This window comes from Podarcis pityusensis, assembly GCF_964106645.2.
Source record: "Podarcis pityusensis genome assembly, chromosome: 11".
NCBI classification, from domain to species: Eukaryota; Metazoa; Chordata; class Lepidosauria; order Squamata; family Lacertidae; genus Podarcis; species Podarcis pityusensis.
The window spans coordinates 50,893,111-50,915,327 of record NC_138036.1 but is presented as its reverse complement, the minus strand read 5'-3'; the positions used below and the strand labels follow the sequence as shown (position 1 = coordinate 50,915,327).

Sequence of the window (22,217 nt, the reverse complement as noted above, 5' to 3'; positions counted from 1 at the left end):
CTTGCACTCTTTATAAAGATTTGAGGAGTGAGGTTATTACTCCTCTGTTATTGTCCATGCCAGGTCGCTCAGCCATTGCTACCGTGTCCTTTCTTTTAGCAGATCAAGATGATCAGGTGACAGCAAAAACTGCAAGGTTTTTAGCCGGGGCAATTAGAATAAGATCTATTATTTGATAAACCCGCAAAATGTATTTTCTATCGCTGTTTTTACCTCTATCTTCAGTACATTTTATTTTATTTTATTGCTATGGCTAGTGGCTGATGCAAATAAAGATTCTTCTGATTCTGTAAAGAAGGATCTAACAGCTGAATTTCAAGATCCTGTGTTTATTTGAATGTCGGATCTTGCAAGAACTTGGCAGAAAAAGCCTTAGATCTGCCCTCAACCCAAGTAGGCTCTCAGGAGCCAAGTAATAAATGAACAAGGGCAGAAGTCACTGTGGCTAAAAGAACACTCCTAATACCTACTTTTTAAAAAGAAATCCGGAAATTAAATATAATATGTAAAGAGTACACTGGCAGTTACTAAAGTGATAGCTGCTTATAAACAAAGAGTAGTAACAAGGGAGGGGGGAGTTTAATTTTCACTTGCTGAGTCTCTTGAAATTTGCACAGGAAATATTTAGAGAGAGGTCAGCCGACATGATGAAACGCTACAGCTCCACGACAGGATGTGTGTCAGTAGTTACAACATGAAAACCCTTCCTATTCAACCAAATAAATGTCACTTCCACTTGAGAAGGAAAAAAGCAGAGAGTTGGCGTTCAGAAAAAACAACCACATTATAGAGAACAAGTATCTCTGCAGGAACCCACAGTGTACTAAAGAGAATAAACTTCTAGTTTTCATGTCATTTTGTAGTTCAGTTGATTTATAGACAACTCAGGTGCTCCTTAACGTAAGAATAATTCAGCCATCAAATACAGATGTGCAGAATATGGGGACGTACCCTTTTGCAGGCAAATACTCAAAATGTAATCAAATATATTTTGTATTGCACTTCTTAAAAAAGAAAGCAAACATTTTAGGTATACACTAGATGTGGTGCTCAGGCCCAATGGATTTTATTCATGCATGTGTCCTATTTATATATAATACAGTTGGGGTGGAAGGTCTGTTTTTACATGAAGTGAATGCTTGGGAAGTGAAATTAGCATGGCAATGCAACTGGGAGAAACCTGCTTTCCCAGAGCCCTCCAAATGGGGAGGTGGGTTGTGACCATTGAACCCCTAGGTTGTTAGACACATGCAGGGGTAGCCAATGAGCATCTCCAGATACTGCAAATGACATTACAGTCGTACCTTGGAAGTCAAACGGAATTCGTTCCAGAAGTCTGTTTGACTTCCAAAATGTTCGGAAACCAAAGTGCGGTTTCTGATTGGCTGCAGGAAACTCTTGCAGCCAATCGGAAGCTTTGGAAGCTGCATTGGACATTCGGCTTCCAAAAAAAAAGTTCAAAAACCGGAATATTCACTTCCGGGTTTCAATCGTTCGGGAGCCGAAACGTACGAGTACCAAGGCTTTGACAAAGCGTGTTCTCTTTCACAGAGAGCACGTGTTGCGGTGGGGTCTGACAGGCCACCCCTCTGTTGCTGGGCGGGTTAGTATGGATGACCATCCGCAGTGATTGGGCGGTTGGGTTACTGGGCAAATTTTGGTGTTGCCATTTAGGGGGACGGACCAAAGGTTATAAAATCAAGTCACGCAGCACTGACTGGGCTCTTTTGCTGCATGCATCGGATCACCCGCCCACCCTCCCTAATCTAGGGCTATTGCGTTGACCTTGCTATGCCTGTCATGGGGCCGTCTGCTTTTGGGGCAGGGGCCTGGTTGGAATTTGCCATTTGGTTTTTGCCTATTGCGTAGCAAATCGTCAAAACTTGTAAGGTTGCGGTTAGGCATTGGTTAAAAAATTGGTTGGTGGAGGGGTAAGGATAGGCTGGGCCTGCCCCTCCAATGCTGCTGTGGAAAGGGAATTCCGTTAAAGGAATCCAGGGGCTTGCCATTCTTTCGTCCGTACCCCTGAATGGGGCTTAGGGCCGCGCAAGCCACCGGGAGCATGCGGGGGGGGGGTGAGGGTCTGATGCCCGGCTCCGTGCTCTCCCCAATATTGTTTTCCCTTACTGGCTTTCGCTGGAATCCGGAAGTCAGTTCTGTCCCTAGGCGAGGGGACAGATAGTCATAACCAATGCCTAAGCAACCACTCACATTTATGTATTTTAATAAAGTTGTGGCCAAAAATATGCCAAAAAACCTTAAACAAAAATTATGTGTGAATTGTGAATTATTTAGGGGTTGCTTGGGGGACCTCGACACGCAGCCAAGGTACGACTGTATTGCCTATGTTGGTTGAGCTGATGGGAGTCGTCCAAAATATCTCAAAGGCACCAACCTGACTATCTCTGTCGAGACTTCGCTTTTCTCCTCGTGAACTTGCCGGCTCGTACTTTAAGCCCTTATCTTAACAACGGTGCTTGTTTAATCTTCTCACCAGACAGAACAGTAATACCTTTATGCGTATTGTAAACAACAAAACAGCGGTCATATTTCACAGGAAGATACTAGGCAACAGATTTACTAGGGAAAATGGATGGTTCCCTAATAGCCTCACGTAATAGCTATGAAACACAGATGTGTTTCTCCTTCAAACAATCAAAATAAATTGTTTTTTTTCAGACAGACAACCACAGTCATTTTTTACTGTGATCTGAGACTTCACAAGTTATTGTGGCTGTTTCATCTGATTGAAGCACTGGAAAAAAAGAACAAGTTATAGTACTTAGAAGTGGAAAACTGTTTTTTAGAAAGAGCTGCTTTTCCTGGACCACAACAAAGCTTCTACAAGGGACAGACAGGTTTTCCCGTCTTCCCCTGCCCACCCACCCCCAGATTTGAGGCACTCTAGAATCCACAAAATTCCCTGGAAAAATATATGTGACTTTAAGTGTGAACACCACAGAAGAAGAAAGAAGTACATAAGATATGGTAAGTTACTGATATCTGCAAGCAGTAGCTTCTCGAGAAATATTCCTGTTTGATGAACTTTCCCCTCAAACCAGCTTAGGTTCAGAAGAAGAAGCTAAGGTGTGTAAACTTCAGGCAACCATTGCCCATGCGCATGTGCAGATGTGAACATCGGCGAATTGGAGTTCAGCATGAGGAAACAAATCAGGTATTAGGCACTGTTTGAAGACACGCCCCTTCCTCTCTCTGGAGTAAAGGACCCCTGGAAGGTTAAGTCCAGTCAAAGGCGACTATGGGGTTGTGGCGCTCATCTCGCTTTCAGGCCGAGGGGGCTGGCATTTGTCCACAGACAGCTTTCCGGGTCACGTAGCCAGCATGACTAAACCACTTCTGGTGCAATGGAACACCATGACAGAAACCAGAGCGCATGGAAACACCATTTACCTTCCCATCAGAGCGGTACCTATTTATCTACTTGCACTGGTGTGCTTTCGAAGTGCTAGGTTGGCAGGAGCTGGGACAGAGCAACATGAGCTCACACCATCACAGGGATTCGAATTGCTGACCTTCTGTCCGGCAAGCCCAAGAGGCTCAGTGGTTTAAACCACAGCACCACCCATGTCCTGAATAAACAAGATCACTAATAGGTCCACCTGCCATTGTGAGGCTCAAAGCAATGATGATGCCTCCCCGGCTGTTGTCATTGGCTGTGGGTTTCTTGTGATGTCACAAAGGCACTTGGCAACTGAGTGGATATAAAGGCAGGCCAAGGGGAAAGCCCTTTTTTATTTTCAACAGAAAACACCTGGCAGTGGATGTGACATTCAGCACTGCCCAGGTTTCTTCCACTTGGAGGAGGCAAAGTGGTGAATGGAAGGAGGCAATCCTCTGGCAGTGGGATGCTAGGGAGCGATAATAAGGCAAGTTTGCTTGCTTGAAGGCTGCTGGAATCTGTGGTTGGAAGCTGGTGGACGTCTCATGATGGACCTAACAGTAGCTTCTGGCATAACAGGACACCGTGATGGAAACCAGAGCGCATGGAAACACTAGGTTGGCAGGAGCTGGGACAGAGCAGCAGGAGCTCACCCCGCCATGCAGATTCGAACCACAGACCTTCCAATCAGCAAGCCCAAGAGGCCCAGTGGGCAGCAATGTAAGATAGTGAATTGAAAGGGGAGCGGAGGGAAACAACCTCACTGTGTTTGAAGCTACTAATTTTTACATAGCTCTGTTGTCCAGAACACAGTGATCTGGGAAGTTAAACAGGCAAGCTATATATATATATTTACACACATTTGAGCCACTTATGACCCAAGATAAGTGAAGTGGAAGCAGCTGTTTGTAAGCTGTATTCAGTCTTGTATCCAGCAACAAAGCAAACCAAGAAAAATTAAGGGTTCATGACTGTGATGATCTCATAAAATGATGGGAGCTCCCCACAGTAATAGGTTAATTGGCTGGAAATTTACTGTGTAATAAGTTACACACACATATATGTACCTGGACATATAATTTAGTTTCCTATATCAGTTTTATAAGGTTTTCTATATTTTATGGGGATAGTTTTATGTATATTTGTTTTGTAATTGGTTTGTGGATTTTAGCTGTGTCTATGTGCATACACAGCTTGGAGAGGATTTTTTTTTCTTTTCTTTTTTTGGTTTAACATGATTTCAGATTTCTTTTAAAACTCTTAAACGCTTCTCTCTTAAAGCTCATTTCATGACCTCCTAAATTGCAGGCCTCTTGGTTTCAGTCACTTGAACTACAGCTGTTGAACTTCTGCCAAGTTGCAGACTGAATAAAGGTGAATCAGATCTGAACCATTGTTGATCCATTTGACAGTTTCCTTCTGGGTGGCACTCTCTGTCCTGGGCTCCTTTCAGTTTATCTGTCAGTTTTTCCTTATGTAACAGTTCCCCAGAGAGCGTTCTCTCTCAGGCCTTAACACTCCATTGCAGTACGAGACACATCTCTTTCTCCTCAGAAGGTCAGCTCAAGGGAATTTACTAACAGGCACAATAATCCACAGGGCTGGCAGCTGAACCTTATTTCAATGTTGGTGACAGGACAACATATTCCATAGTTCCACAACACTTGAGGGAAAAAGGCTTTGGAGGCACAGGGCAAGCCAGGTGGTACCCACAGCTCTGTCCTCCAACTCCTTGCCAACATTTCCTACTCTGCAGCACCTGCTGCCTTAGCTAGACAACTCACTCTGCCCATCAGTCAGGCTAGTCTTGCTCCTCAGCAACTGTGCATGGCTCCTTAGCTCATGCTGGCTTGAGAAATGGACTCGTATCCAATCTCTGATAATCCTGAAATTGGTCTGCAGGTGAAGGCATACAAGTGGACTAGAAATTGCCCAGGAACCTAACTTTGTGACAATACCTTTCCCCTCTGTCCAGCCCACTATTTCTACCACTCATTTCGTTTCCCCCGCAATTCCCATGCACGCACAAAGCTTCAAATATCTGCCCAACGAAGGCAAAATAACTTATATAGATGTTGTTGTTCACTTTTCATCTTGGATTCACTTTTCATCTGGAGGAGGCGGCCATTTTGCAGTCTTGTGATTATTCAGCAGCTGTAGGCAGGTTATGAAATTCAGACGCGTATGTGGAGCACACCACTTTAAGCATCTATTCCATTTCAAAGTCAGCAAAATAATTTCAAAAAAATGCAGCATGCTCCTTAGAGGAAGGATGTCAGGATGTACACACAAACCACACTACTCTCTCCCTGCAATACCTCATTTAAGGGTTTTTGCAGGCGGTGGTGGCTGTTGGAAAGCCTGCCCAGGGTACTTCCACCTGCCTGCCCTTTTGCTGAGCAGACAGGGTTCACCAGTAGAATGATGTTAGCAGAGGCTGTTGGAGCTGTTCTAGGCTGGGTGCAGGGAGACCTCTGCCTCATCTACCCTGCCCAGCACAGAATATCAGTGATTTGGATTGTGCTGTAATTCAGGCCAAGCAGAGAAATTTTGTATGTTTTAATGTGACTCTGAAATCTTAATAGCTATCACTTTGAAAGACTAACACCACAACCCAGTAGTGTCATTCCAGTACTGGAGAGCCTCTTTCATTCATGGAAAGTCTAAACCCAGCCTAGTAGAAAAGTAATAAAAGAGGTCCCCAATCCAGGGAAATCTGTCATTTTCTGCATGTTGTCTTTCTTTAAAGACTCTTTCATAGTCTACAAGAGCTTTTACAAGGTGTGACCAGAAAGTTCAGTGAATGGTCACAGAAATCGGACAGCAAGAAATATTTGACCATACATACCTTACAGGTTTTCAAAGTAGGCCACCTCTGATACAATGCACCAATGACAATGTTTGTAGAACTGTTGGAAACTTCCGGAGAAGTCCTCTTTTCGTACTGCTTTCAGTTCCCTCATCACAGCAGCTTGGACATGTGAAATGTTGGGAAATCTGTGCCCTTTCAGTGCAGATTTCAGTTTTGGAAAAAGAAAAAAATCTGGTGGAGCCAGACTGGGAGAATATGGAGGGTGGGACAACTCAGTAACCTCAGTAACTATTTCACATGGAATATGCATTTCTTCAGCAATCCTTCAGACAGACAAATGCCGATTCCACATCAATAACTCATGAACTCTGCCGACATTTGCTGCTGTTCTGCTCGTCAATGATCTTCCAGATCAAGGGTCATCTTCGATGGTTTGCCACCCTTCATGGAAATGCTTCAACCACTCATACACTGTCTTTCAAGTTACAGATTCATCTCCATACACAATTGTGAGCATTTCATGGGTTTCCGATGCCAATTGTATGTTCGAATATTTCTCGCTATCCGATTTCTGTTTGATTTCATCAAACTTTCCGGTCACACCTTGTATGATAAAGCTTGCATCTTACTTATTCACTAGGTTTCTCATACTGCAATACACGGTGACATTGCAAGGCAATAAGTGTTGCACTAGCTTGCCCATAAGTTTGTGGAACAGCTCAAACAGATTTTGCTCATGGTTCTTTGGAGCGAAAGGCACCATGTAAGCTCTGATTCAAGCTGTGGATGTCCAATTCAAACATTGAGGTGTTCCAGCACAAATGCATTCTAACACTGGCAGGAACATGACTCATTTTAGATGAACATCTCCTGTGGGCATGCAACTAGATGAATATATGAAAAAGATATACAGTTGATAAACATATATTTATTCAATGCCAGGAAAATGCCCATATACTAGTGTGAGCAGCTCAGTAAGACTCAGAAAGTGTAGCATATCTAGAGCACGCTTGCAGATTTGTTTTGCTGTGTGTGCCTAAAGGGAATTTAATGCCCTACTTTAGAACTGGTTGATCACTCGTTTCATTTTAGCAGACAAGGAATTGAATTGCTTTAATTCACTACGAAGGGGTGCAACACGTTCAGAACAAGATTTGGTCAGAGCGACTAGCCGGATGACATCTACTTGTCCATTTCAATTTTACAGAAGGGCTATGAAAACATTGTTCACTTTGCAGAGGTATCTCCCCCCACCAGCCCAAGGGAAAGGCTGCGAGTCAGCTTTGTAAGACGTGGTGCAGCAACAAGGACATCTGAGAGCCAGTGTGGTGTAGTGGTTAAGAGCGGTAGTCTCGTAATCTGGGGAACCGGGTTCGCGTCTCCGTTCCTCCACATGCAGCTGCTGGGTGACCTTGGGCCAGTCACACTTCTTTGAAGTCTCTCAGCCCCACTCACCTCACAGAGTGTTTGTTGTGGGGGAGGAAGGGAAAGGAGAATGCTTTGAGACTCCTTAAAGGGAGTGAAAGGTGGGATATCAAATCCAAACTCTTCTTCTTCTTCTTCTTCTTCTGTGCAGTGGTTTTCCTTGCACAAAGTCACATTGCTCTGGTCTCTGCAGCAACTGAGTCTGTTGTGAGTTTTAAACATCGAGGGGAATGGACTCTAAACAGCAAAGTGTGCAGATACAATGAGAGCCGAGAGAGTCTTTGAACTACATGTTGCTCTCAAACTTTCAAACATCTGTGGTCCTTGAAGAACCTATTTAGAGGTCTTAAAGTGCTAGTGCCATCATTGGTACATATTACTGTCTAAAGAACACCAAGAAATCTGAAGTGTAGCATCTGAGTCTAAGGCGGGGAAGTGCTGTTGCTTTTCCCAACCACAGCAAGGTGTATACAAAACAGCAATTCTAGTTGCAACTGGAAATTTGTATAGGGCAAGAGATTGCCATTCCATACTGTTGATATGCAGACAAATTCTAATTGATGATCCTCACAACATTTTGTACTACCTAAGTAGACACACCCTGAAAATGGTCCTCACCCATTTAAGCAACTGGTGCTTTTAAGCAACCACAGGCTTTTCCTGATGGCCATTTACACAGAGCATGCTGAATTCAGAACTAATACGTGGCCTTCTATCAGTTCTCTTGCTTTGCTCTCAAGCAAAATATTTTTGGCCAAGCAAGGAACTCAGCATGGTAATCCTGTTTCATCCCTTACCATCCTGATTACCACTGATTTAACAGAGACGGCAAAGATGCTATCTATAATGATCATACTATAATATACTGCTTATCTCCAGTGTAATCAGAGTCCAATTAAAATCCTCATATTACTCCATTATTTTTGTGAATGGTCCCCCCCCCCCAGTTTGTTGGATGATGTCAAACCAATCAGAAAATGAAGTGCTCTTATTTTAGGATGAGCAGAAAATAGAGCCAAGATGATCAGAGGCTGGAAGTGCATGGTGGAAATGTATAAAAGGACATGTGGAGAAAGTGGAAAGAGTCCCCCACACCCCGGCTGTCATAATAAAAGAATTTGGGGCATTCCCCATTCCCAGCTGCTCCTATGGAAACCGGATATCCTGCTAGCAAGTGGTTGGGGTTGCACTGGCTTGTCTGCTAATATTGCCCAGATCTGCCAGCACCCCTTCTTCCTATGGGTTCTCACCCTGTTTTAGCAGTATTATAAGTGCTGCCAAAGTGAGCAGAGGTTCTCTCCCTGCTGAGTCCTGGAGCAGCCTTTGCAGTCTCAGAGGATGTGTATCAAGATGTTCTTAAGTTGGCATCAGTGGCACCAAATCACTATGCCATGGCATTTTTTACTCTGGGATTTGGCACCGGGGTGCAAATATTCACCCAGCACCCCCAAATTACCACGGTTAGTGTTGGGGTGGCCGTAGCTGCGCACTGCCAGCCATCGGGGGGGGCACATCTCTCCCCCATGCCACTGTGGGAGAGCGATCCCCGCAGAGGCTTGGGAGTGAAGTTGCACGCCCGCCAGCCTTATGGTTGGCGGGGCGCGGCTGGTGGGCGTGCAGGGAAAGGGGAGGCTGCCAGCAAAGCCGCGCAGCTCCCCCACTTTCTGGGGTGCCCCTGAGAGGCTGGCGCCCTGGCGCGATGCACCACTAAGCCCTATGGGAAAGACGGCTCTGGGTGGGACGTACCATGTAGCCTTTGGGGAGATCCTATTGGTATGACACCTAGAAATACTTCGGGTAATTAGAGACTGGTTAAGTGGAGGTTTTTTCAAAAATAGCAAGTCCCCCTTGCTTTGCAAGCACTTATTTTAAGAAGTCAGCAATCCTGAATTGTGGAGATTTTGAAGACTGCAAAAACAGTGTGCTGAAATATTTATTTAGACCATGCATTTAAAGATAATTTTATACGCACAACATTTTAATTGTTAAATTAAAACCAAAACAAACTTGCTTTGTTTCAACAGCGTAGGCCGGGGGGGGGCGGACCCACAGATTCCATCTGTATTTACATGCTGGTCAGCATTCATCCATTAATAATTTGCTACAATGTAAGATATTTGAGCAATCAAACACCTTTAATCAGTTGGCAGTCCCACCAATGGCATCTAATGTCGGCTGTGTTTATACCAATACCACACTGAATAAGAGCACAGTTCAAAAGGAGTGACGCTACATGCACAAACATGCCCTTTTGGTGATCTCGCTGAACAGCCAAGTTTGAATCACTGGAAGTGGAGCTTTTACTGGCTGAAGTAATCTCAGAGCATTCAAAAAAAAGTATGCGGTCCTTTAAATCAGTGTTTCCCAGTGTTTCCCTCCAGATGTTTTGAGACTACCGTTCTCATCATCCCTGACCACTGGTTCTGCTAGCTAGGGTTGATGGGCATTGTAGTCCAAAAACTGCTAGAGACCCAAGTTTGGGAAACACTGCTTTAAAGAGAGATAATATAGCAGAATTCATGTGGGGAGATTAGCAAGGAGACATTAGCCTAATAAGCCACATCTGAGTTTTGAAATAAATTAACAGTCAATGCCAGAATCCACACCTATGCAAATTTCTTTTCCAAGGTGAATATCAGTTTTGGGACAGGCATGATTTTCATTGGGACTATGGTTGCGGAGATTAAGCCATATTCCCAATCCCAATATCCTACCTGCAGCTACTATTCCCATTTAAAAATAAATAGACAGACTCATTAATAATGAGCATGCAATTAACATCATATCCAGTTTGGTCCTAAATGCTGGACTGCAGTACAGTTGTACCTCAGAGGTCGAACAGAATCCGTTCTGGAAGTCCGTTCGACTTCCAAAACGTTCGACTTTCAAAGCGCAGCTTCTGATTGGCTGCAGGAAGCTCCTGCAGCCAACCAGAAGCAACGGAAGCCGCGTTAGACATTCAGCTTCCAAAAGAACGTTCAAAAACCTAAATCCAAGCAAATCACTTAGAAATAAATCACAGTAGCCCACTTTTTGAGAGAGAGCTTGAATTGCTATAGAAATCTCAAGCTCTGGAAGTGTATCCAAAAGGGAACAACGGCCAATTGTGCTACAGATGTATTGCATACATTAAAATATTCCATGAATGTTTTTTTTTTTGCCTAAGTAGCAGCCCAATCCTCTTCCCCAAAGTTTCCATTTATCACAAACACCCAGCGGTTGATATATGATCTTAATGTCATTTCATTAACTGCCAATGCAATTTTAAGTAAAAAGACTGAGAATGCGTATGCGTCTCTCTGTGTATGCATACATACATACAAACACCCCCACTAGATGTTTCTAAAATAAATGTGAGGCATTTTAACTTTAGTGTGTCCAAGCCGCTTAAACTGAATTGAATTATTTTACTGGCTAGTGTCAAATATTCTATAGTAGGCTTCCTCAACTTTGGCCCGCCAGATGTTTTGAGACTGCAATTCCCATCATCCCTGACCACTGGTCCTGCTAGCTAGGGATCATGGGAGTTGTAGGCCAACAACATCTGGAGGGCCGAGGTTGAAGAAGCCTGTTCTATAGTTACAGTCATACCTTGGTTCTCAAACGTAATCCATTCTGGAATTTCGTTCGACTTCCAAAAACATTTGCAAACCAAGGCGCGACTTCCGATGGGCTGCAGGAGCTTCCTGCACTAAATCAGAAGCCGTGGAATCCGCATCGGATGTTCGGCTTCCAAAAAACGTTTGCAAACCAGAACACTCACTTCTGGGTTTGTGGCATTCAGGAGCCAAAATGTACGAGTACCAAGGTGTTCGAGAACCAAGGTATGACTGTACAAAGATACATTACACATATTTCACTGGGAAGGTGAAACCAGAACAGGCATGGGGTGTATTGCAGTAACTTTTTAAGTAAGCCTTTTTAACTTGTTCTCATACCAACAAATGGTCCAAGGCCATGGAGACTATTACTGCACGCTACTCCCTCCCAGATCTCGACACGCTGTCATCTTGGGACCAACATAAAATCCGGGCCTGGATTCTTACAAGAGACGAGGCCATGGACCGGGCACAGTCCATTACAGCTCGCCTCTCCATGTGGCTCCCTAAAGTGAAAGTGGTAAGATCACTTGCCAACTACTTGATAGACCTGACGGAGCCCAATTTGAGAAGAGCGTTTACTATGGCCCGTTTCCATTCTATACCCACGGCCTTCCTGCAGGGGATTTACTCTAAGACCCCTATTACTCAGCGTTTATGTCCATGCACAATGAATGAAGTAGAGGACTTCATACATTTCTTTTTCTACTGCCCTATTTATGAGCCAATAAGACCTAAGCTCCTCCTCTTGATCCCGTCCACCATTACATCTAAGGAAGACTGTTTGAAATCGCTTCTTGTGGACGCAAATCCCCAAATTTCACGTGGGGTGGCAATCTTTATAGTGCAGGCGCTGAAACTCAGGGCTACTCTGACTGGGTAGTGTGTCCTAGACCTGGACCTGTTTTAATTCTTTTTATTACTTTTTCAACCCAATGTGCCGAGCCTATTTTGGGGCCATTTTATGTTTTATATACATCCGCATTTTGGATTCTTGGCGCTGGCAACTAAATCTTTACATTATTGTCTTAGGGTAATTTAAATGTCATTACGCCAGTAATATTGCTTTGAATTTTGTTTGGTTGCTTGTCTCTAGTATTTTTGTCTTATTTTGCTATGGCTGTATGCTAATGCAATAAAGGTTTTGATTGATTGGTATTGCAGTAACTGAAAGTTAGATTTAGCAAAATGATCCTTAGCCTGTGTGCTTTGAACACTCTACAGAGTTCTATAAATGCTAAGCTGTAAACACACACAAAGGCGAACACAAAATGTATGTTCAGTTCAAGCAAGATCTTTGCTGATCTCTCATGAAAATGGGTACATCCTGTATGGGAACGTGTATTGCCAAGACATTGCTAATGCTATCAGCTTTGACAGTGCCCAGCACTTGGCAGGGAAAAGACAAAAAATAATGATCAGATTCAGTCCAGCTGTCCCTTTCCATTCCTCCAGCCACCTAAAAACAGGGGCAGACCTTGGTAATATACCACCCTGTGCAAGGCCATTTGATGCCCTCCCCTAAGGCTGCTTAAGCCGGGTTTTGGGAAGAAGGTGCAAGGCTTTAGCAGGGTCCTAGAGCCATCCTCAGGGGCGTAGGAAGGGGTGGGGGGTGCGGTCTGCCCTGGGTGTCATCAATGAGGGAGGTGACAAAATGGCAAAAATATGAGCTTAAAAAAATTGGGCTCACGAAACCCACCCCACCCTGCCCTGTCCAGTCAACTGCAGTAAGGGCTGCGTGTGGCTCTACCCCTTCAGCCTCCTGCCACCTCCTCGTCCTGGGCTCCCTGCAACCTCAACAGCAGCAGCGAGAGCAGCCGCTGCAGGGGGCGTGGCCAGGCAGGAGGGGCTGTGAAGGTTCAGAGCTCCTGGCATTGCCCCAGAACAAAGTGGAGCCCCAGCTGATGTGCGCGATGCCACGGGCACCAGAGCAGATAGCTACGCCACTGGCCATCCTCTCTTCTTCCAAAAAGCAGTTGCCTGACTCTGGGAAGGAGGACCTGTCAAAGTCCTCACGCCTCCTTGCTAAAGCTGGCCAAGCATCTACAGCAGGGGTCAGCAAACTTTTTCAGCAGGGGGCTGGTCCACTGTCCCTCAGACCTTGTAGGGGGCTGGACTATATTTTGAAGAAGAAGAAGAAGAAGAAGAAGAAGAAGAAGAAGAAGAAGAAGAAGAAGAAGAAGAATTCCTATGCCCCACAAATAACCCAGAGATGCATTTTAAATAAAAGCACACATTCTAAAAGAAAAAAGAAAAAAAGCACACATTCTACTCATGTAAAAACACACTGATTCCCGGACCATCTGCGGGCCGGATTTAGAAGGCGATTGGGCCAGATCTGGCCCCTGGGCCTTAGTTTGCCTACCCATGACCTACAGGGCTTTGGAAGACACCTTCCTCAGCTGTTCACCCAGTGCACTGTTTGCATTGCCCTAAATCTGCCTCTGCCAACAAGATAGCTAAATAATGCTCACTGCCCTGAGTAATTAAATTAGGAGAGGGAGATACAAGTGCAGAATAGGAGAGCAGGATCCCACCATCCTGCCCCATTATCTGCTCCAGGGGCACCAAAATCCCAGCCTGCTGTTTATTTCTTCCTAGAAGATGGGGGGTGAACAGGTGAAGAAGCATGAATTCTAGTACTTTCTTACTGTCCACATACAGTATACTCTCTTTTGCATGATCACCTGAAAAAAATGCTGCCATTCTGTGTAATATCAATTTTACAACAATTATGTCTTGCGTTGCCAACCAAGACCTTTGTCTCATTAAGTTATACATAGCCAAAGAAAGTAATTTTCCATGATGGAGAGCAGCAACAACCAAAATAGACATAAAATCCGGCAAGGACAAGAAGAAAATATGGACAGAATAAATACCCCACACAGGAAAATAAAAATACTGAATTTCACTGGCAGACTTATAAATTTTTAAATGTGTTAACACGAATAGAAGTTTAAAATATTGCAGCTATTGTACAAGGGATTATTATTAGGATTGGAATGTAATTGGATTAAATAAGAGTTTGGAAGCAGAATTAAAGTGAATCATCAAACCTTCGATTCTAGCACGCCGGGAGGGCACCTAATTATGCAACTGGGTATTTGATTGATTGATATTGGAATTGATATTATAATTTGGTATTGATACAATGAGGCATATATTGGATTATTGTTACTGAAAACTAATAAAAAAATTTTTTTTAAAAAAGAAGGAAAATGACTTTCAATGTTTTTGTAGCTCCTACAATTAAAAAATGTGGAAATGATTTTGGATTTTATCTCAGAAAGCTTTCATAAATTACATATGCATATTTACTCATATTCAAGCACTCTGTTTTGAAACTTTAGATGTTAATAGAAGACAATGTGCCTAAGAGTTAACCTGCACTTTCCTGAAACAAGCAAGGAAACAAGTAGTTTGCACAGCTCTTCTGGAACGCAACACCTCCAGAATTCAATAGAAGATTTTACGTTGGGGATCTGTTTGTGTTCAGTTACGTGGCTGTCCAATAGCATTATCAAGTCATGCAGCCCTAGAAGAGTTTAAATCAGCCCGAAGAGTTCAAAATTGTCACTTTACTTTTAAAGATCTAATAACTCCCCATTCTGGCATCTAAGGCATGAAGTCCTCCCAAAATTCTGTTCATTAAAGCTGGCATTTGGTCATTTTTATAGTGTGAACTGTGGAGGAGTAACTTGCTCACAGTCAAATATTAGCATCATTTTTCAGAATATTCCTTTGTCAGGATCTTCAAAATTGCATTCTCTGACAGTCACAGCAGCAGTGCAGCTGAGGTTTCTGTTTTTGCAAAGGTTTGAAATTTTCAAAAAAACTGAAATCCGTCTAGATAGTGTCTGAATGTAACCATCCACATTATGATTTCAAGTACTTTACGGTCCCTATTTTGCCTTCTGAATGTTTTCATCCAAGGCATAGTACCCCCACACACCTAAGTTTCCTGAAGGAGCGTCTCCACCCCCATTGTTCAGCCCAGCCACTGAGATCCAGCTCTGAGGGTCTTCTGGCGGTTCCCTCCCTGCAAGAAGAAAGGTTACAGGGAACCAGGCAGAGGGCCTTCTTGGTGGTGGTGCCCGCCCTGTGGAACGCCCTCTCATTTTGACTCAAGAAAATCACCATTTTATAGTTCAAATTGGGAAAAATAAATACAGTAAATGGACAAAAGTACAAAGATTCACAAAATGTTTAGGGGTATGCGTACCCCTGCATGCACCCAGGAAAAAAGCACTGATTATTTTATTTTTTATTTTTTAAAAAACCTTTCCATTTCTACCACACCTTTTAAATCAGTTGATTTTAACTCTGCTCCTTGCTGATAAGTGTTCTTTGCTGCATTTTTCGTTCATGTTTATTATTATTTTATTGCCTGATTGTCATGGGGTTGTAATTCAACTAAATCACTGTGCAAGCAGAACAAATTCCCCATGCGCAACAGAACTGCTGTCCCCCAATCTGTTGCAAAGGGTTGGGGGAAAAGTAGATTTGGGGGCCCACAGAATGAAAAGATATTCCACTGTGCTCACAGAAGTTGTTCTATCTACATAACAACTTAGTTGCACACAGCCCATGTATTTTAACTTTCTTCCAAGGGAACTCTGTGTGTCTTTTAAAGAGCAAAGTATAAATGTTAGAAATAACATTTAGTTTGTGAATCACATAGCAACCACCTCTGTTCTGGCATTGAGATATGTAAGCCTGCATGTTTCTCCCTCCCTCCCGCTGTTGCTATGTCAGATGAGTATACAGCCACTGTCAAGCTTGATATGGACTAGTTTAATAGCACAATATGCACTATACAAATCTGGTATATGTAATATAATAATATTTAGAACTTCATATCTGGCATTAGAGCAAGAGATGAAAAGAGATGAGAGGCATATTTGTAATATGTACTCCTTTTCTTAGGTACAAATTATTACAAGCCAGCATCTAGGAGGCATAAAGGGAAAATAGGTAAAGTCGAGAGGTACTTGTTTAGGTATAACATTCAGATTATATATGGGGTGTGTGTGTGTGTTTCTATCTTCATGCACTAAACAATATTTTCAAATCAGAACTACAGTATGAATGGAAAGAGGTGCGGCTGCTGTAAGTTTGTCACTTGTCACATCAGAGGACTGATTTGCAGGGCTGTCTTAAGAATATACGGAGATGGGGTGCAAAGATTCGCCTGGCGTGCCCCCCCTCCAGGCGCACAGGAGGGCAGAGCCAGCCGGCTGCCTCAGTGTCTCGCTGACTCGGTCACCCTCGAACCCGCGGCTCAGATCCGCCCGCAGAAGAACCCACCATGGCGCTCTGACCGACGGGCGGGCTCTTCCCCGGACTCAACTCTCAGGCCCCGGACTCTCGGCCTGGTGCCCCTGAGAGTGCAGTGCCCAGGTGCCCCACACCCCTAGAACCTGTGGGTAAGACGGCCCTGCTGATTTGAGTCCAACCAGATGCATCAAAAAGGAATTGTTCCACAGCACTAATGGAACTTAGGAATAGCCGTTGTCAACGCTATATTGGACAAAAGCCAGCAGGTTTGACTGCTTCTACAATGCAGCAGAGACATCCCGATAGCCCACGTATGAAAATGCACAAGAAAAAGTGAATGGAACCAACATTACCGAACAATGGAAAGCAAAGCAAAATTCATACTTACGGGCTGAGGCTGTTCTGCAATACAGCAGTTGAAACACAACCAGAACTCGCTCATTTTTGCTACCAGTTCAAAGTGCAAATACAGAGGTTAGGAGCGAGAGATAAAGCTCCAAATCTGTGAGATAGTATCTCCTCGTAGTCAATGTGCACAGGTCCCACAGAGGGTAAATAAAATCCGTCTTTTAAACTTTCCCCTGCAGTTCGTGTTGGCACCAGAGTAGCTGCTTTCTCCTTCTCTTCCCTCTCAAGATATCGGGCCCGGCATTACAGAAAACGATGTTCTACTCCAGCTTCCAAAGGGAAAACCTGGGAAAAGAAAAAGTAAAAATAAAATTCACAATGCTTGTTACATCGTTTCTAAAGCAACTGGTTTAAAATCTGTTGCTCGGCACTTAGAACCCACTAGGTTCGAGAACATTCTAGGTTATACAACATTATACACCAGACATCATTCAATATAAAAAATAACCCATTTTGACTCAGTAGAAAATAAATCTCAAAATACAGAGAATCAGAGCACAAACACTATTTTACCTTTCTTCCTCACTCATGAGTATTAAGGGCTTAATAGTATCCCCACCCAACCCATGCAAATAGTCCATATGAACACTTTCTACATTGTATTGCAATGTGACAAGGGCAATGAAGTCCTCCTCCAGCTTTAAAAATATTCCTTTTTTCTTAACACAATTAAGGTGCTGACAGAGTGCCCCCTCCACACCACCATTGTTTGTTCATACCGCAAGCTCATTAAATAACCTAGCCTTGCTTAACCTGGTTGGTGTCCGCATGCTGCCAGACGGGCATAATTTACTACTGCTACCCTGCTGCTTCAAGTAATAGTGTTTTTCAAAATGGAAAGTAATATTTGAAGTATGAGCTGTTACCTTAAAAGGTTTTAAGCTTCTGGAGCGGAAAAACTGAGACACACAAAATTCCACCCATTCTTTTGTGAAATTGAAGGGCTAGTTAATCTCTAACCTGAAACTATATAGCAGTTACACTTTGAAAGGGCAATGAAGCATTACTTTGGTCATTTGGCATATTACCTATTTTCCCAGCCTTGCCTTGTAAATCAAGGTCAAAATATATTACGCAGAAGACAGAGAACGCCAAATGCACCATTGTGAGCCCTTTGTGAAATTCATATAATCGCATGCTTCCTCTTAATGCTGATTTTGGGTGGTCCTATACTTATCAGTTTGGAATGAAATGGGCCATTAAAAAACAGAGATAACCCATTCTGCATACAAAGTGAGCTCCCCAGGTATGCAGAAGTATAATACTTTGCAAATTAAAAATGAAAGAAACGGGGGTGGGGGGGGATACCCTGATCAAGACCTATGTTCCTTGCCTTCCAGCACCTGCTGAGAACAGCTGAGCTATGAAATTTTGTGGCTATTAGTCCTTTAGCATAATATAGCACAGTGGTGGAAAGTTTCAGGATGGTGGGAAAGAACGAAAAAAGTATCCCCCCCCCCACTTCCAAAACCTCTCTTCCACACACACCCCCCCAAGCATCTAAATAGTGCTGCAAGGCTCCTATTAGAAATTGAGATAAACATCATTTTGTTGGGGGGGGGGCTCCTCTTGAATTTTGGTGTTAAAAGTAAGGACAAGTGTAATATCTCTTGTGGGTGAGTTCATTACGACAAGCTGTAAACCATGGATAAACTAAGGCCTTGGGGCCGGATCCAGCCCAATCGCCTTCTAAATCCAGCCCGCAGTTGGTCCAGGAATCAGCATGTTTTTACACGAGTAGAATGTGTGCTTTTATTTAAAATGCATCTCTGGGTTATTTGTGGGGCATAGGAATTCGTTCAATATTTTTTTTCAAAATATAGTCCGGCCCCCCACAAGGCCTAAGGGAGAGTGGACCGGCCCCCTGCTGAAAAAGTTTGCTGACCCCTGCTGTAAACTACTGTCATAATCAATGTACCATTGATATTTGAAGCATAAAAATGAAAGTTTTTTACAAAAATATATACAAATGAACACCACAAGGACGTCAGTAGCTGCCCAGGACATTTAACAAAGTGGACTCTTTTGTAGAAGGTTGTGTTTTAATAGTATTAATTGTCTGCTGACAGGATAACAGACAGAAGTTATTTTAAGCAAAGTTGCAACATAATAACTCAACTGTGTGACTGGATAATACATGCCTAAAAAAACAAGGTACGTTGTTGGTGACCACTGGACTCAGAACTAGTCCATGACCTGGATCTGGATTTTGATCTAGATCTAGAATGCGATCTCAACTGAGATTTTGGATCTAGCTGGTTCTTTTCACATTGATTCTTGTAGCAGGAGTAGTAGTGTTACCTTCCATAGTTTAAGGAGACAAGCATTTCTGAAGGCAGGGGGCAATTTGTGGTTAAACCACTGTGCCGCTTGGGCTTGCCGATCGAAAGGTTGGTGTTTCGAATCCCTACAACGGGGTGAGCTCCCGTTGCTCAGTCCCAGCTCCTGCCAACCTAGTAGTTCGAAAGCACACAGTGCAAGTAGATAAATAGGTGCCGCTCTGGCGGGAAGGTAAGCGGCGTTTCCGTGCGCTGCTCTAGTTTAGTCATGCTGGCTTAGTGTGATGGCCTGGGATTCGGACTCGGAGGCTGAACCTGAGGGATCCCAGCCTGCACAGGATTCCCCGCCTCCAGAACCAGCTGAGCTGGGGCTGGGGCATGAGCCTGAAGGGTCTCATCTGTGCTGGATCCTCAGGTGCAGGCACCAGCTGAGTCTGCTCTGGCTCCAGAGGTGATGGAGGACCCATTGCCTGCAGGTGCTCCACTCTCAGCCCCGTCAGAGGAAGCTGAGGTTGCCTCTGAGTCCGGTAATCCTCCAGCCTCTCCTGAGCTGCAGAGGCTCAGGGCAGAGAGGCGGAGGGAACTAAGTTCCCGCAGGAAGAGTGCTCGCCTCCAGGCCAGGAGAGGCGAGTCACCTGTGGACCGGGGCCGCCCTATGCCTCGGGGCAGATAAAAGCCAGCCAGCCCCAGTCCCAGGTTGCGGGAGCAGCATTGTTGGTAGCCTGTTCCTGCCTGCACCCTGTCTTGCTCTTCTGCCAGAGTTCCTGACCTCACCCGACTCCCTGCCTTGGACCCAGCTTCAGTTTTGATGGACAGCCTCCCTACTGCACCCTCGACTGTTGGAATGAATTCACGACAGACGAGTGGCAGGTGTCATATGAGAGGCGTCTGCCGGGGCAAGCCCCGGGAACTCTCTTTTATTGAATATTACAAACATTGCCACAGGTGTGCTTGTGGCTGATTGGTTGATACAAACACAAAGCAATTTGTTGCTGATTGGTTAACATAAGTACAAGGCGGGAATTACATATAAACATTTATCACCGATAGATTAAAGGCTGGGAAACGGGGCTGGAACTAGACAGGCATGAAGCCTCCTAATTAAATTATAACTAAAGATTGATATAGCATGACTAAAACAATTACTAATGATTGATCATAACATGAAAGAATATAATAATCGAGTTCCGTAGATGTGGTCAGCTATGCATTAAGAACAGGTCATATTGTTTGTTCATGAACTTAAGATGGACTGAGGAATGAGGGAATGTCTTGGTGTTTAGAACAGGTTTGTACAGTGTGTGCAGAAGCAGAGAAAAGATTATAAGCGAGACTTCCCAGAATGCAAGAGAAAAGAAGCAATACTTCTCCCATAATGCCACAGTTATGTGCAGAAAGAGAACTTCCCTTTACTCGACCTCGGACTGGACTCGGACCTTGCCGCACGGTTAACGCTTGGGACCAGCACTCTTAGTCATGCTGGCCACATGACCTGGAAAAACTGTCTGCGGACAAACGTCGGCTCCCTCGGCCAGTAAAGCGAGATGAGTGCCGCAACCCCAGAGTCATTTGTGACTGGACTTAACTGTCAGGGGTCCTTTACCTTTTTAAGAAAAGACTGGCTTCTTTCTTTCCTCCATGACTGCAAGAACCAGGCCCAGTCTGTTGACACCGGATGCTATAGAGAAAGCCAGAGCCTGTCTGCCAGTCACAGTTTGGGAGGCTGAGGGCCAACTCACACAACTGCCGAATGTGTGGCCAGCAACTTTTCCTTCTTGGCCCAGATTGCATGTTGCTTCTGGTGAATGGATCAAAGCGTTCGACGACTCATGCGAGAGACGGGAAAATCTACCTCTAAATGTGTGTTTCCATCTGCCGGTTCCAACACCTGCAGATCAGGCACTCCAATTAATTCCTAGAACTTCCTGTATAAATACTGCCATGAAAGCACAGGTTTATTACATGAAGTATAATTAAGCTAAGTCAGGCGTATAATTATTACTGGATTTTTAAGCAAGGAAGTTTGTGACAGTACAACTAGTTCCTCTAGGTAAAAAATTAATCTTTATTGTTTTTCGGAAATGGAGTTATTAAGCTGTTCGTGGGGAGAAAAAGTAGTTTGAAACATTCTGGTTCTGAGAAAGTGAAGTGATGGTGGCTATACTCTTGGTGGGGTTTGAGGAAGAAGGGGCTCAAACATTCGGGACAAACTTTGCATTGCTCAAAAAACATAGTGGGGAAGACAGTGTGCTTGTGTATTATGCAGGTGCTAACTGTTTCTGAGCATCAAGAAAACGGGCCTTTTCTGTGGTGGCTCCCTGATTATTTTATTTTTTAATATTGAGCACAATAATTTATTTGGAGTACCAGAGCTGAATCGAGTTCACAGCCTTTCTATTTTTCTTTTCTCTCTCTCCTTTTAATTTTTTATTTCATTTTGACAAAGTAATAACCATAAATAAATAAGAATAAAAAATGTGCACCCCACGACCGAGACCATTCCACTGTAACTATCCAACCTCCCAAAATTTCAGCATCTCTTGCGATGGTTTGACCCCTTTCCGTTTCAACAGTACAAATTCTACAAACACCTTCCATATCTCCACAAAATTATTTCCCCCTCATATTCCCCGTCTTACCTTAATGGCACATGCTAATTTATCATTAATAGCTATATCCCACACCTCTTTATACCATTCTTCCATTTTATATTCTGCTTGCCCCTTCCACTTCCTAGCTATAATAATGCATGCAGCTGTCAAAAAAATTGTGAACAAGTCCTTCATAGCCTGTGAACCTTCCACCTCACTGTAAATTGATAATAATGATCCCCTATTGTGGAATTCTCTCCCCAGAGAGGCTTGTCTGGCGCCATCACTACATGTCTTTAGTCACCAGGCAAAAACATTCCTCTTTACCCAGGGCTATGGCTATTAAATAATCTATGGCCTGGGAAAGTGTGGGGGAAAGGACTGTTATTATGATGACTATTTTATTCTTAGGCTGCCTGTCAGTAT

The 22,217-nt window shown here is 43.8% G+C and overlaps 1 protein-coding gene across 3 annotated transcripts in view; it reads right to left on the bottom strand.

The window, feature by feature from the left end:
* Positions 1 to 22,217, bottom strand: part of CDC42SE2 (CDC42 small effector 2) — a 100,288-nt gene that overhangs the window by 26,847 nt on the left and 51,224 nt on the right. For 2 of the 3 annotated variants that reach the window (XM_080973287.1, XM_080973288.1), the window contains exon 2: positions 16,902 to 17,206. In XM_080973287.1, the coding sequence (XP_080829413.1) occupies positions 16,902 to 16,955 (54 nt within the window). In that variant the 5' untranslated portion in view covers positions 16,956 to 17,206. Of the gene's footprint in view, positions 1 to 16,901; positions 17,207 to 22,217 lie in introns of those variants that run through there. The other variant, XM_080973286.1, reaches the window with a different exon arrangement.